The following is a 14,351-nucleotide window of genomic DNA, read 5'->3' on the forward strand; positions in this document are numbered from 1 at the left end:
GATTAGTATATCCATAAAAACAAAAGCACAAACATGATAGAAGGCAGAATAATGTGGCTCCATATTTCCTGATTTGTGCCTTTATGTATGAGATTGCAAAATATACTATTAATTAAAGATACAATTCTATTCTTTTATTTCTTTTTAGTCTGGCTGGACTGACTACACCATGCCAGTAAATTAATTCATGGTTCTGTACCTAAAACCAGAAAATTGTAGGGTCAAATATATTATGTGAATTTGTTTAGTAGTATCCTTCTTGCAAGCTACAGGTCAGCAAGTTATAAAAGTTTCCATATAGTTTTCTATGCTTTCCCCAAAATGCCCATGGCTATTACTCCATATACTATTAACACTGATAGAGATTAAGTATAATTATATTTTTAACCTTTCCATATGAATTTTATATTATTAGGAAGCTTTATAAAATTGTCAATAGAAGATCTATGCTAGGGCTCATTTTTAACATTTGAGAAATGGAAAAATCCCACATGCCAAATAACTCTTGTTTATAGTAGGAAATAGAGGAGACCTGGGCTCACAGGCTGTTGCCCTCAAGACTTGTTTCTAATTTATGTCCAGGTTAAATCCTGGGACAAAATAATATTCAAGCAAATTACCAAAACAAATTATTCTCCAACATTTATTTATCTATTTATTTATTTATTTATTGAATTTATATGCCACCTTTTTCCGAGGACTCAGGGCGGCTTACAACATGTGCTTTAACTAATACAATATAAAGAGTAATGGGGGGGCCAATGGGATAAATTAAAGGATGTACTTGAAAAAAAGTTAAAAAGTATAGATTACCGGTACTTTAAAGAATGGAGGAAATAGTTAAAATAGATGGGAATAATAAAATAGCTTGAGAAAAGAGCTGACATAAAATGATACAGAGAACTGCATTGAAAGAGATAACACATGGGGGACATTTCCTTTTTGAAAGTAAATAATGCAGTCAAATGTTGAGTAGAGCTATTGTTGGTGATGCTGACATAATAGTAGATGTAAAGTTTTTATGAGGGCATATTTTCAGTTGAATACTTTTTTGGCAGGATGAGATGATTGAATGCTGCCAATTTTTCTTGTCACAGAGAAAGCATGTGATAGAGTCATCCTATCTTCTGCCTCCATGTCAGTATTTAGATACATGAACTCTGAAGTATGTCAGTATGTAAACAAGTCTCAAGTGTTGACTACTCAGTGTTACAGACGCTGCCCATTGTTACTAGTATGAATTTGAAGAGAGAAAGCAAAGATATCTCTGGGCCCTAGTCATTTTTATTTTAATGTACAAGCAGTTGCACAGGACAGTAGGCAAGCTTTTTATTTAAAACATTATTACATGTTATAATAATAGTCTTCAGATTTGTGGAAAAGGTTCACATCTCATTGTAATACATAAAGTGATTGCTTATAGTTTTGAATATTATATGAACCCAGTCATTGAGATTGTAAGTAATAATTTATGAAGTATTTTCAGTTAAAGTAACAGTGAAATTTCTTGTGTTGTATATTGTTACCTGACTACAATATCCGAAGAATCATGGAAGTTACAGCAGCACGATGAATCAGTAAATGTTTTGTCCTGTATTTTAGCACTTTGGGAAAACAAACTAAGATTTTTACTTGAAAACGATTTTCATATTTAGAAAAAGACTTGCCACACTAGAACAAAAATTTGCTCAATGAATATCTGTGCATGCGTGTACATCTACCCACAATAAAAGGTTTTTTATTTGCTCTTTGTATCTGGGAAAAAACATATACTAAACATAAAATAAGTTTTGGTTTAAATTCAAAAATTGTACTCCAAAGTATTCTGCTTCCAAAACTTCAGGTAGATTCTGCCCACCTGTTTTGCTTAGGCTGGGAATGCTTCCGCTCAGGTTGCTATGGGAAGGTGACCAGAAACAGTCATTTATACTTTGTAGCTCAGAAATTCAATGTGTCAAACCCCTTATGGCAGCTCACAATCCAGGAAGTAGGACTTTAAAGAATTCAAAAGGAGGTGGGTTGATTGGAATGAGCAAAGAGGTGAGATGATAGAATCTTGAAAACTGTGTGTAGTGAGTGAGTATATTAGGGCTGTGCTTTTTTTTGCCTTCTAGCAATCTTGATGTAATGGGAAGAATGCTACTTGCTTATCTGAAACCACAAAAATGTCCATTTGTCCTTGTTTTGCTGTATTTTAGAAGCATTGTTTTCATTCTCGGGTCAGAGAATTCCATTACAACTGCCTTTCAAGGTCAAGATGGCTCTTCTGCTAATGTTTTGGAAAGCAGTGACATTAACTCTTTTCCACTGAGATTTTAGCTGAAATATATTGTGGAAGGAAGGGCTAAAGAGAGGCAGGGTAGGGCTGTATGCACATGGCCCCATTCTTCAACTTTCAGCTTTATCGTCTGCAATGCTTAATTTCTTGCAACTTAAGGGGCTTTTTAAGATCAATGGGAATGAAATGGAGAGACACAACAGATTCAAACTTAATATTAACCGCTCCAAACTTGACTGTAAAAAGTATGACTTCAGCAACCGAGTTGTCGAAGCGTGGAACTCATTACCTGACTCAGTAGTGTCAACCCCTAAACCCCAACATTTTCCCCTTAGACTATCCACGATTGACCTCTCCAGGTTCCTTAGAGGTCAGTAAGAGGCATGCATAAGTGCACCAGTATGCCTTCCGTCCCCTGTCCAATTGTCTCTCCTTATCTCATTTATCCTTTCTTCCTTTCAAATATGTTCACCTATACTTTTATATCTTTTCTTCTATTCTTTTCTTTATTTGTATTATTACATATCTATTCTCTTCAATGTGTATTATGTATTGGACAAAATAAATAAATAAAATAAATAAAAATAAACACATAGTCCTCAATTTACAGCTGTTTGTCTTACGACAGCCTCTGAAATACTCAATTATGACCTACATTTGAACTTATGACAACCACATCCCACTTCCCACAATCATGTGATCACAATGTAATGACACGACATGAGTGTATTGATTCATAAGTCCGGGCCCAATTGTGATTGTAAGTTGAGGACTATTTGTAGCATCTGTGAAAGAGAGGACAAAGCCTGTTAATGTTAGCACTTAGGCACATAAAGAACATGGTATAAGAAGAAGCATAGACCCAATCTATGTTTTCTCCTTGCAAAGGAGAAGCTCACATGGTTTGCTCGCCATGTGCCTGTTCTGGAACCCACATGAACTCAAAAGTCAATTTCAAAAGTCAAGGTGGGAGCTGGCAAGAATAACAATAGTAATACCATTCTGACTTATATAACCATCCCATGGTGCCTTACAGCACTTTCTGGTAGTCAGGATCAAATTCCAGGCTCTGGGCAGAATTTGTCTGCAATTCTGCACTGTAACCACTGTGCCACTAGGAAGTCAAGTCTCTCCTGTTCCTGTTGGTTTTCCACCCACCCTTGGTCTATAATGCCTACCCGTGGCACTCTTTCATCCACCTGCCTGTGCTCTGTAGGGTCTGCCTGCAGCCCTCCCCCATGGCTCCCATCCACTGGTCCTGAGGTACAACCAGGACTGTCAGAATGCAGTCATGGGGCATTACGTTTTACAACCATATTACTTAGTGATGGAAATTCCAGGTCCAATTGCCATTGTAACTCCATTAATACCTGTAATTGGCTGCATTCCATCTATTTGGCATTATGGTTAAGATCTCTTCCTAACATTACATTAGAATTTGCTTTCCTACAACTTGACTCCATTGTGCTGAATTTTGCATTCTGTGACAATAGAGAACAGTTTCTTACTTTCTTCTGTATGGCATCCTTTGTTGTTTTCCAACTTCTGAATTGTATGTGCAAGGACCTCAGGAAATTGTTGAAGACCTAGTTTTTCTCTCAGGCCTTGGGGACAGGAGAATTGTGGAATCCCCGTTCAGCCATGGTCTTGCTTTGTTTGGTTTTTAGCTTTTGTACTTTCCTTTGTATTTATGCACATATACATACATCAATTGTTTTTTAGTTTAATCTGGCTAGTCATTTTGGGAGTCAGACAGCTACAGATAAAATAGATACTTTTGTTAACTGTGATAATTTAATTTTGAATAACTTTATTTACAGGTTCTGCAAAAGGCATCGAATAAAATCAAGCTCAGAAGTTCCATCTGTTCCAAAAGATTTGTTGGTAATGTCAGAACTAGTTCTTCCACAATTCGTCTTCTGTCTTATTCAGTACTTAAGAGAAGGTTATAATGAGCCAGGTAAACCTAATATCACTATTTGTGTTTTATGTCACAAATCAAATTTTTATCACTACCAATAAATTTAATTTTGTTTTATTTGTTCTGGATGGGTTGGAGTTTATATTCCTTTTTATTTTCAGGATCATTAAAAATACCAATATAGTCACTATGTGTCAACATGAACTTGATGGTGGTATCAATATTTTCTAGAAAAGTTTAATATTTTCTAGGAAAGTAATTTGTGATTTGCAAATGGGTTTTGCCAAAGTTTGAAGGAAATATGTATACTAAATATTTTAAGTGAATTTAATGTTGCTAGGTTCTGTGGACCCCCTTGAAGCTATTTTTCCTTCTGTCCCGTTTAAACAACTCTTAAAAGTTTTTAGAAGTACTGGAAGAAAAAAAGCGAATTCCAGCTATTTCAGATAGAAGAGAATGTCAAAACCAAGAAAATGAGTCCTGTTTGGGTGCAAACCTTATAAGAATAACCACAATCTTATGCTAAACATAGAAGGAAAGCAAATAAATTACTTCGTGAAACTGGTTTATTATTCTGTCACAATCTTCTTGGAACTTCTGTGTGAAAATGTATGCATATCAGTATTACTTCTATTCAAATTCCTTGTGGCTTCTGTAAATGGTTTCAAGTAGATGATGCAAAATATGTGGACAAAACAAACTATTGAGGTATCCTTGAAGTTGGAGGATAAATTCTCCAATGTTATTTTTTTTTGGCTTTGCCTTTTCAGAAAGGACTGAATGGTGGAAAATCACTGAGGTCTTAGTAAGATATTGCCTATCCATTCCTTGATATCAGACATCGACAAGAGGACCAAAATTAATTCCCCCCCCCCCCCGCCTAACTTAGCAGGAATCCAACTTGTCCTACATCAAAATAATCTGTTATCCAAAACCAATTCAAGTGAAGTCACCAGTTCTAGTGACATAAAGACCTTATGAAGTGTGGTTAAATTTCATCAGGGACATGCTGGTCTTTGCACATTCCCGGGCTGGAATCCAGTTGCCATTTTATTCCTACCTCCCTATGCATACCAACAGTCTACTGGCAAGAGCTATTTTACCATTTTGGCTCTGCTTCTTTATGTTTGCTAAACAGTTGGTGAGAAACTGCTCATCACCTCAGCCCTGCCTCCTTTGCCCATTAACTATCAGCTTTGAAAATTTACTTGCTGCCTCAATAGTACATGACCCAATAGAAACTGATTTGCTGAAGCATACTGTCAGGCTGAACTCTCTAACTCCACATGAAGACTTGGTGGTAAAAAATATAGCAACATCTATACTAATATTCAGAAAACTGGGAGAAATGACTCGTTACCAGCTGAGATTGTGTATGCTTTGCCAAGAGGAACTGTGATCTTATACTGGTTGCCCAAACAGAAACATTAAATATATATCTAAAAATGTCATCTCATTAGGCTAGAAACTTACAAGCCTTTTTACACTAAGAGACTTCTATTGAGGAAATACTTGTTATTGTGGTATGTGGTGCCTGTACAATCCAAGTTGTGGTTGTAAGAATGGTGTGTTCTATTTGGCAAAATAATAGCCGGTCTGTAGTTTTTAAGCAGTTAAAACCATTTACCCAATTTTGTGCAAAATTCTTGCTTGGCTTCTTTCAGTTCTTGATTTGCCATCAGAAAAAGAACTTCACAAAGTTCTTCAGATGTTGGAACCCCACATTTCATTTCTGGAAGATCTGACAAAAATGGGAGGAGCAATGCGTTCAGTCCTCACTCAGGTTTTGACCAATCAGCAGTACTATAAAAGTCTTAATTCTGGTAAGTTGTTTTATTTTGCTTGAAGAAGCTTTTATCATTAACCATGTTTTTATGCTTTAAGATCAGGACATCTGCTAAAAGAGAAGCAGACTTTACTTTGATATGGACTGCACATTCTTTTGATCTGTTGCTATTTTAATTATTGAAAAATGTTATATATTTGAAGTGCTTTTAGGATTTAGTTTATGCTTCTAATATAGTTCAGATATTTTAGAAACTGGTTCTTAAAAAGTTTTGTAGGCAGTCTTCCACCAATTCTTAAATAGAATATATACTACATTGCTCTGTTCTTTTTCTTAGAGTAAATGTGTCATTGTTCCCCTATAACACTATATTATTATTCCTTCTGCTCAAACTAACAAGTTGGTCCATGAAGATAGAAGTAAAAGTAGTGAACTAGCTTCACACATTGCACTGTCATAACATTTATTTTGTTTTGGCTTAAGAGTGTCAATGACCCACATATTTGAAGCTTAAACCATGGATAATGGCTTAGTGTGTAAACTAATCTATTGTAATTTATTCAAGAAAGAATAAGCAAATTGTGCCTTACTGCAATCTGAGAATGTAGTCAGTGAGCTAAGAACATGACAAATACATATGAAGGGATGGAAATGCAGAATCAACAGTGCCTCCCCTGTATATATATATACACAGTGGGGAAAAACAGTATTTAGTCAGACACTATTTGTGCAAGTTCTCCCACTTAAAAAGATGAGAGAGGCCTGTAATTGACATCGTAAGTAGACCTCAACCATGAGAGACAACATGAGAAAACACATCCAGAAAATCACATTGTCTGATTTTTAATGAATTTATTTGCAAATTATGGGGGAAATAAGTACTTATTTGGTCAATAACAAAAGGTCATCTCAGTACTTTGTTATATATCCTTTGTTGCCAATGACAGAGGTCTAGCGTTTTCTCTAAGTCTTCACAAGGTTGCCACACACTGTTGCTGGTATGTTGGCCCATTCCTCCATGCAGATCTCCTCTAGAGCAGTGATGTTTTGGGGCTGTCACTGGGCAATAAGGACTTTCAACTCCATCCAAAGTTTTTCTATAGGGTTGAGATCTGGAGACTGGCTAGGCCACTCCAGGACCTTGACATGCTTCTTACGAAGCCACTCCTTTGTTGCCCTGGCAGTGTGCTTGGGATCATTGTCATGCTGGAAGACCCAGCCACGTTTCATCGTCAGTGCCCTTGCTGATAGAAGGAGGTTTGCACTCAAAATCTCACGTTATATGGCCCCATTCATTATTTCATGTACACGGATCAGTCGTCCGGGTCCCTTTGCAGAGAAACTGCCCCAAAGCATGATGTTGCCACCCCCATGCTTCACAGTAGGTATGGTGTTTTTTGGATGTAACTCAGCATTCTTTCTCCTCCAAATATGACGAGTTGTGTTTCTACCAAACAGTTCTATTTTGGTTTCATCTGACCATATGACATTCTCCCAATACTCTTCTGTTTGCTCTCTAGCAAACTTCAGATGGGTCCGGACATATACTGGCTTAAGCAGGGGGACACATCTGGCACTGCAGGCAATGTTCCATCTAATTTATTTTCGGTGTGGGCGGAAAAGTTTAGTGTCTGAGCGGCAGTCCCTTTGGGACGGAGCGGCATAAAAGTATGTATGTATGTATGTATGTATAAATAAACAAATAAATACCCTTTTTTATTAAAACAAATTAATAATAAAACAAAACCATCTCTCTCTCTCACTCACTCTCCCTTCCACTCTTCTCTCTTTCTCTCTCTCTCTCTCTCTTTCTCTCTCCCCCCTCTTGCTCTCTCTCTCTTGTTCTCACTTTATCCGTCTTTCTTTCTATCTGGCTCTGGCTGTTGCTCTCTCTCTTTCTCTCTTGCTATCTGTCTTTCTCTCTGTCTCTTTCCCTCTATCTTTCTTTCTACCTCATTCGGTCTGTTGCTCTCTCTCTCTCTTGTTCTCTCTTTCTCTCTCTTCCTTTCTTCTCTGGAGGCCGTGGAAGGTTTTTCTTATTTTAAGGAGTATCGGAAGCGCTCGGGGAAAGCACTCCGAGCGAAGGGGCTGCGACTTGAGAGGGGCGGGATGGAGAAAACCCTCTCATAGCCTGGGAGTGCTTCGGGAACACCTGCCCTGCTCCTCTCGCAGCCCCTTCACTAGCGGCCAAATGAGGAAGAGGAGAAGCCGCAGCCGCCATCGCTGAGGGAGGAGCTGCGCCTCAAGGCAGGAGGTGGAGGAGGAGAAAGCGGATCGGGCGGGCAGCAGTGGGAGGCCAGGGGCGCGAGGGGGGCGGAGGCGCCTGGGGTGGGGGGCAGGGAGGCTGGGCACCGGCACATCCGCCCCTCCCATTGTGCGGCCTTAGAAAAGGCTGCGCAGGAAGTTGTTTTGGAGTGTGCGGCTGTGCGGCCGCGCAGCCATGTACCTTAGAGAGTACAGTGACTGCAGGATCTGAGTCCCTGGCAGCGTAGTGTGTTATTGATGGTAGCCTTTGTTATGTTGGTCCCAGCTCTCTGCAGGTCATTCACTAGGTTTCCCCAGTGTGGTTCTGAGATTTTTTCTCACCGTTCTTGTGATCATTTTGACCCCATGGGATGAGATTTTGCGTGGAGCTCCAGATTGAGGGAGATTATCAGTGGTCATGTATGTCTTTTATTTTCTAATTATTGCTCCCCAAGTTGATTTCTTCACACCATGCTGCTTGCCTATTGCAGATTCAGTCTTCCCAGTCTGGTGCAGGGCTATAATTTTGTTTCTGGTGTCCTTCGACAGCTCTTTGGTCTTCACCATAGTGGAGTTTGGAGTGTGACTGTTTGAGGTTGTGGACAGGTGACTTTTATACTGATAACAAGTTCAAACAGGTGCCATTACTACAGATAATGAGCGGAGGACAGAGGAACCTCTTAAAGAAGACGTTACAGGTCTGTGAGAGCCAGAAATCTTGCTTCTTTGTAGGTGACCAAATACTTATTTTCCACCATAATTTGCAAATAAATTCGTTCAAAATCAGACAATGTGATTTTCTGGATGTGTTTTTTCATGTTGTCTCTCATGGTTGAAGTCTACCTATGATGTCAATTACAGGCCTCTCTCATCTTTTTAAGTGGGAGAACTTACACAACTGGTGTCTGACTCAATACTTCCCCCCCACAGTGTATGTATATATGTACGTACGTACGTATATATATATCTATTCAAATTCAGCAAAAACATGTGACACACACAAACACGTATATGTGTATGCTATCCTTAGAGTCCATCACGATAGCAGAATTTCAGTATTTTACAAGCTTATTTAGAATTTCCCCTTACTGCCTTTTATATGATTTATATAACGCCTTTCCTGATTATAAGAATATTTTAACGGCATTCTAGGGTTGAAAAAGAAAACAGCATTCCCAAAACCAAATTAAACAATTGTAAATAGACTTTTTCACTTCATGAAGATATCACCAGTGCTGGCATATTGGTCTTAATTTTGAACCAAGTTTATAGTCCCAATTTTGGAATGGTGTTACGGAAAAATGTTCAACCTTTGATAATTAATGTGAAAAGTCACAATAAAAGGATAGATGGATGGGCTGGCGTCTGGCTGATTTTTAGTTCTGGTGTATTCACATGTCAGAGAGAGGCTGAATGTGCTATCTACAGAGGAATAAAAATTTATTATTAAGCATTGCAGTCTGAATGCTGGAAAATATAATATTTATGAATGGAAAGCATTATTTGAAGGTATATTTACCAATCCCATCCCATAGTTTCTGTAAAGTACATAAGGACCATTCATTATAATGTCTGTTAGCCAATTTTTTTTAGTCTGTACGATCCTGTAAAGATAGGTCTTTGGAGTGAACTTGTATCTTTGAAATATATTTAAGGTGGTGGAGAAAATACATGTTCAAAGAAAAGCCATGAAAAATACCTTATAGCTTTGAAAGGTTCTGGACTGACATTTGCTGAAGATAAGCTTGTATGTGGAATGCAGGATCAAGCAGCTGGAGCTAGCGCTTCAGTAGTTCAAGGTTTGTGTAAAAATACTTTTAATTGTAACTGGAAGAATTCCCATCTTTGATATGTTAACATATAACTTCTAAAGTGACTTATAAAACATTCCTGAAACTGCACAAATGCAGGGAGAAAAAAGTGTGTCAGAATCCTTATTCAATTTTCAAAATTGGGGAATATCTTCATTCTTTAATACTAATTTAAATAATGGGAAATATTAGAATCTTTTTCCAATAAGTTTAGAAAATATAGCATTTTGCATTACGAATAGTTATTGTGGTAAGACGACATTTCAATACTAGCAACATTTGTGTTCCATTCTAGAGATAGTAACAAATCACAAGTATCACTTAAAGATTTAGCATTTTCTAGCAAGATTTTAATTTCAGATTCTAAAGAATTAATGTAGGTTTGTATGGAAGAAGAACAGTAGGTTTGTTTTTAAAATATTTTCCAGTTTTGTATGAATTACAAAGGATATTTTAATTTTTAATTTCACAAGGTTTTGCAGGTTCTACACCAGCTTCAGGGCAAGGTGACTCTACAGATGAGGTGAGACTTTCAGAATAAAATAAAATGTAATCTTGTGTGACAAAAATTAAGATACCATGAGCCTCATCATATTTGCTTTGCTAACAAATTTATTTAATAGGATTATTTATGCTGAAAATACCTCCAGTAAGAAAATGGTTATTACTACACTTGTTGAATGAATTTTGACAATGTTAGGAATTATAGTATCATGATTGTCATTTTTTAAAATTTGCCCTTGGCTTCATTGGGTGAAGAAGAATTTTCCTGAGTACATACTGTACATAATATATAATGTAGTTAATAAATATAAATAACAAACTTCCCTTATTTTTATATTTTTTTAATTATCTTATAGCTAGCCACATGGCTAGCTATCCAGAGCCATGGTTTGGATACCACTGATGTTAATATTAACTTCTGAAAATAGGCTAGCTTAATATCATGTATATTTACTTTTATAAAACAGATTTTAATCGGTGTTACTGAGAAGATGATATGCATATTTCTACATTGTTGTGATCTGTTACATTTTTTCTACATTTGACCATTATAAACCAGATTTATCTTAATGTATTCAGTAAAAATAGTAAAGAAAAACGAATCCTGACATTAATATACATTCGGTTTTCTAAACCAGGAATTCTTAGAACAAGAAAAAACCTTTAAGAAGAGATTTCATAACCATTTTTCTGATATGCTAAAGGATTTCCTGCTTGAATAGGTGGTTGGATTAGAAGACTTCCAAGGTCACTCACAACTCTTACAGTATATTCTGAATAATTACTGGATTGGCTTCTTTATGAGAAGCCAGTCTACCTACCCACCTACCTATCTATCTGTGTAGTACAGAAATAAAAGGGAAAACATGGGGAAAGGAACTGCTGAAGCATCATTCTCTCTGTAGTTCTGGCCAGGAACTAGCCTTCTGGCTTAGGGTCAAAAGAGATTTAGCTGATGTAGTTTCTACATTTGGAAGCAAACAATGCTGTATGTTGCAACTATGTACAGAGCTCACCTTCCTATTTTGTCTTTACATGAATGGTTAAGAACCTTTAAAACATACATAAACAGAGTTAGTACAATGAACTATATCCAGAATTCAAAATAAATGTTGCATAAAAATTCAGTTTCCAGAAGCACACACAGATGACTGATTCAGCTGGATTCATTAACTTCTTTATAAACATAATAATATATATGCAATACCGCAACTAGATTATTTCTTCAACGTAGCAACCGTTACAAACAGTTTCATTTCCAGCAGGAGACAAGCTTTCAGTTCAGAGTTCAGAGTGGACAGAGAGCAGAGTGGATTGAGCCACACCCAGCCTTAAGCTTAAGTTTTCAGTTTCGATTCTCTGCACAGACTCAGAAGTCTCCCATTGGCTGACTTAGTTGCGATGCCTATTCATTGGCTGACCTTGTTACCATTGGCTCTCCCAGATTATGAATACTCCTCCCTTCATGACTGGAAGAGGTATAAATCCAATTAATTTAATATTCTTTCCATGTTGCACTCCACCTAATAGCTTGGTCATTATGTCTATAAAATTGTCCTCTGAAGAACAGTGAAGCAAGCTTATCCATTTATATTTTATGGTTTCCTTGACATTACAATATTTAATGTCCACATGCTTGCTTCTATTCTTTACTCTGTCACCTGTTGACATTTTAATACAGGCAGCATTACCTTCATACACTGTTATAGCTTATTTACCTTTACATTTAAATCCTGTAACAGCTGTACATACCAGGTTACCCCTGAATAGAGTTCAGACAAAGCAATAAACTCTGCCTCTGCGGTTGAAATGATAACAGTTGTTTGGTTTCTGGATTTCCAACCAATTAAATTCCTTCCAAACAATACTACAACCTAGAAATGGACTTTCTGTTTTTTTTAATCATTTGCATTATCACTATCAACATAGTATTTCAATTTTAATTCTTCAGAAACCTGTATTTGAAGACCCAAATTCACAGTTCCCTTCAAAAGATTATTTCTTCAATGTAGCAAGTTACAAACATTTTCATTTCCAGCAGCAGACAAGCTTTGAGTTCAGAATGAATGGAGAGAAGAGTATACTGAGCCACGCCCAGCTTTAAGCTTAAGTTTTCAGTTTTGATTCTCTGCACAGACTCAGAAGTGTTTAGCTCCCATTGGCTGACTTACTTGCTATGCCTATTCATTGGCTGACCTTGTTACCACTTGCTCTCCCAGTTCATGAATTTTCCAAGGTGGTACTGTACGCAGACTCAGCTATCCTATGTACTGCCACTGAGACTGTTTGGGTGCTAGTGTTAAGTCCCTTCCATTGTAGGAGCTTTTCAAGCAAACCTAATTTGGGGTTCTATTTTCCAGAACTAAGTAGATCTGTTGAGATTCTATATGGAATGGGGGTGTAGGGGGGGGAGGGAAACTGATATTTTGTTATCCCTTTTCTATTATGCCTAGTGAATATGAAGCAAGAGATTAGATTTAATCTTAACATCTGCCACACCCTCATTTTTGTTGAAATAAATTACTTGATACTAGGCTCCTAGGATTGCATCTGCTTAATTTAACACTTCTGCTTAAAAATAAATACTGAATACTGTGATCTCTTTAGCTAAGGTTAATATTGTATCAATGGATGCTTTATGCCTTCCTTCAGGTCTTCACTTTTCAATATCCTGAGGAAAATCAAAATTAATATAATGAGAGCCAGTTGGGTCTAGTGGTTAAGACACCAGATTAGAAGCCAGGAGAATGAGTTATAGTCCTGCCTTAAGCATGAAAGCTGATTTTGGATCAGTTTCTCTTTTTGAGCCCAACCTCCTTCTCTTTTTGAGCCCAACCAATTTCCCAATTGTTGTGAAAATAGGAGAAGGAAAGAGTATTAGTTATGTTCCCTGCTTTATTTATGTAAAAGTAATAATAATAAGGTTGAGATTAGACAGGCATTCTTGTTTTGATATCAGGTTAAGGGTGCTTGAATATGAATGACTAATTTATATCACAAGAGAAAAAAAAGTAAGAACATGAAAGCAATGATTCACTATTGTATTGACTTCCTATGAACATCAGGAATATCATGTTTTTCAAATAATTCTTTGATAGTGTTCTTTGATAGAAGAAACCTTTTCAGAGTTCTGTATGGTAGCCATTCACCTCTGTAGAAGCAATAAGATACAGGGTCCGTCCCAAAAGTAATGCAATTATTTTTTTAAAGTAATTTATTGAACAGATTTGCAAACACTTAAAATTCCTCAAAGTACTGTCCTTGGGCCTCTACACATTTTTTCCAGTGACTCTGCCATGACCGGTACGCGCCCTGGAACGTGTCTCCAGGGACCTCTCGCAAGGTCTTCATCACGGCTGATTGGATCTCTTCTATGGATGAAAAACGGGTTCCTTTCAGGGCTGCCTTAATCCGAGGGAACAAAAAGAAGTCTGCTGGGGCGACGTCAGGACTATTGGTTGGGTGGGGCAGCGTTGCCACCTGATGTTTGGCCAAGAACTCGCAGTCTCGTAGCTCATTGTAGCAAGGCGCATTGTCGTGATGGAGTTGCCAGGTAGCGAAGATGTCTTTTCTCGTCCTGATGACCCTTTTTCGGGGGTTTTCCAGCACATCCACATAGTAGGCAGCATTAACTGTGTGTCCTTGAGGAACAAACGCCTTATGGACCACTCCTTTACTGTCGAAAAAGACAATGAGCATTGTTTTCACTTTTGATTTGCTCATTCTTGCCTTTTTGGGCTTGGTCGGTGTGCCACTCAGAGCTTTAGCGTTTTGTTTCTGGGTCATATTCAAAAACTCAGGTTTTAT

General features: G+C 37.5%; 1 protein-coding gene across 2 annotated transcripts in view; it reads left to right on the forward strand.

The window, feature by feature from the left end:
- Positions 1-14,351, forward strand: part of UBR3 (ubiquitin protein ligase E3 component n-recognin 3) — a 113,732-nt gene that overhangs the window by 2,378 nt on the left and 97,003 nt on the right. For both annotated transcript variants that reach the window (XM_070731718.1, XM_070731719.1), the window contains exons 2-5: positions 4,099-4,238; positions 5,864-6,022; positions 9,885-10,028; positions 10,514-10,563. In XM_070731718.1, coding sequence (XP_070587819.1) covers positions 4,099-4,238; positions 5,864-6,022; positions 9,885-10,028; positions 10,514-10,563 — 493 coding nt within the window. The remainder of the gene's footprint in view (positions 1-4,098; positions 4,239-5,863; positions 6,023-9,884; positions 10,029-10,513; positions 10,564-14,351) is intronic.

The sequence above is a fragment of the Erythrolamprus reginae genome, chromosome 1 (genome assembly GCF_031021105.1).
Source record: "Erythrolamprus reginae isolate rEryReg1 chromosome 1, rEryReg1.hap1, whole genome shotgun sequence".
NCBI classification, from domain to species: domain Eukaryota; kingdom Metazoa; phylum Chordata; class Lepidosauria; order Squamata; family Dipsadidae; genus Erythrolamprus; species Erythrolamprus reginae.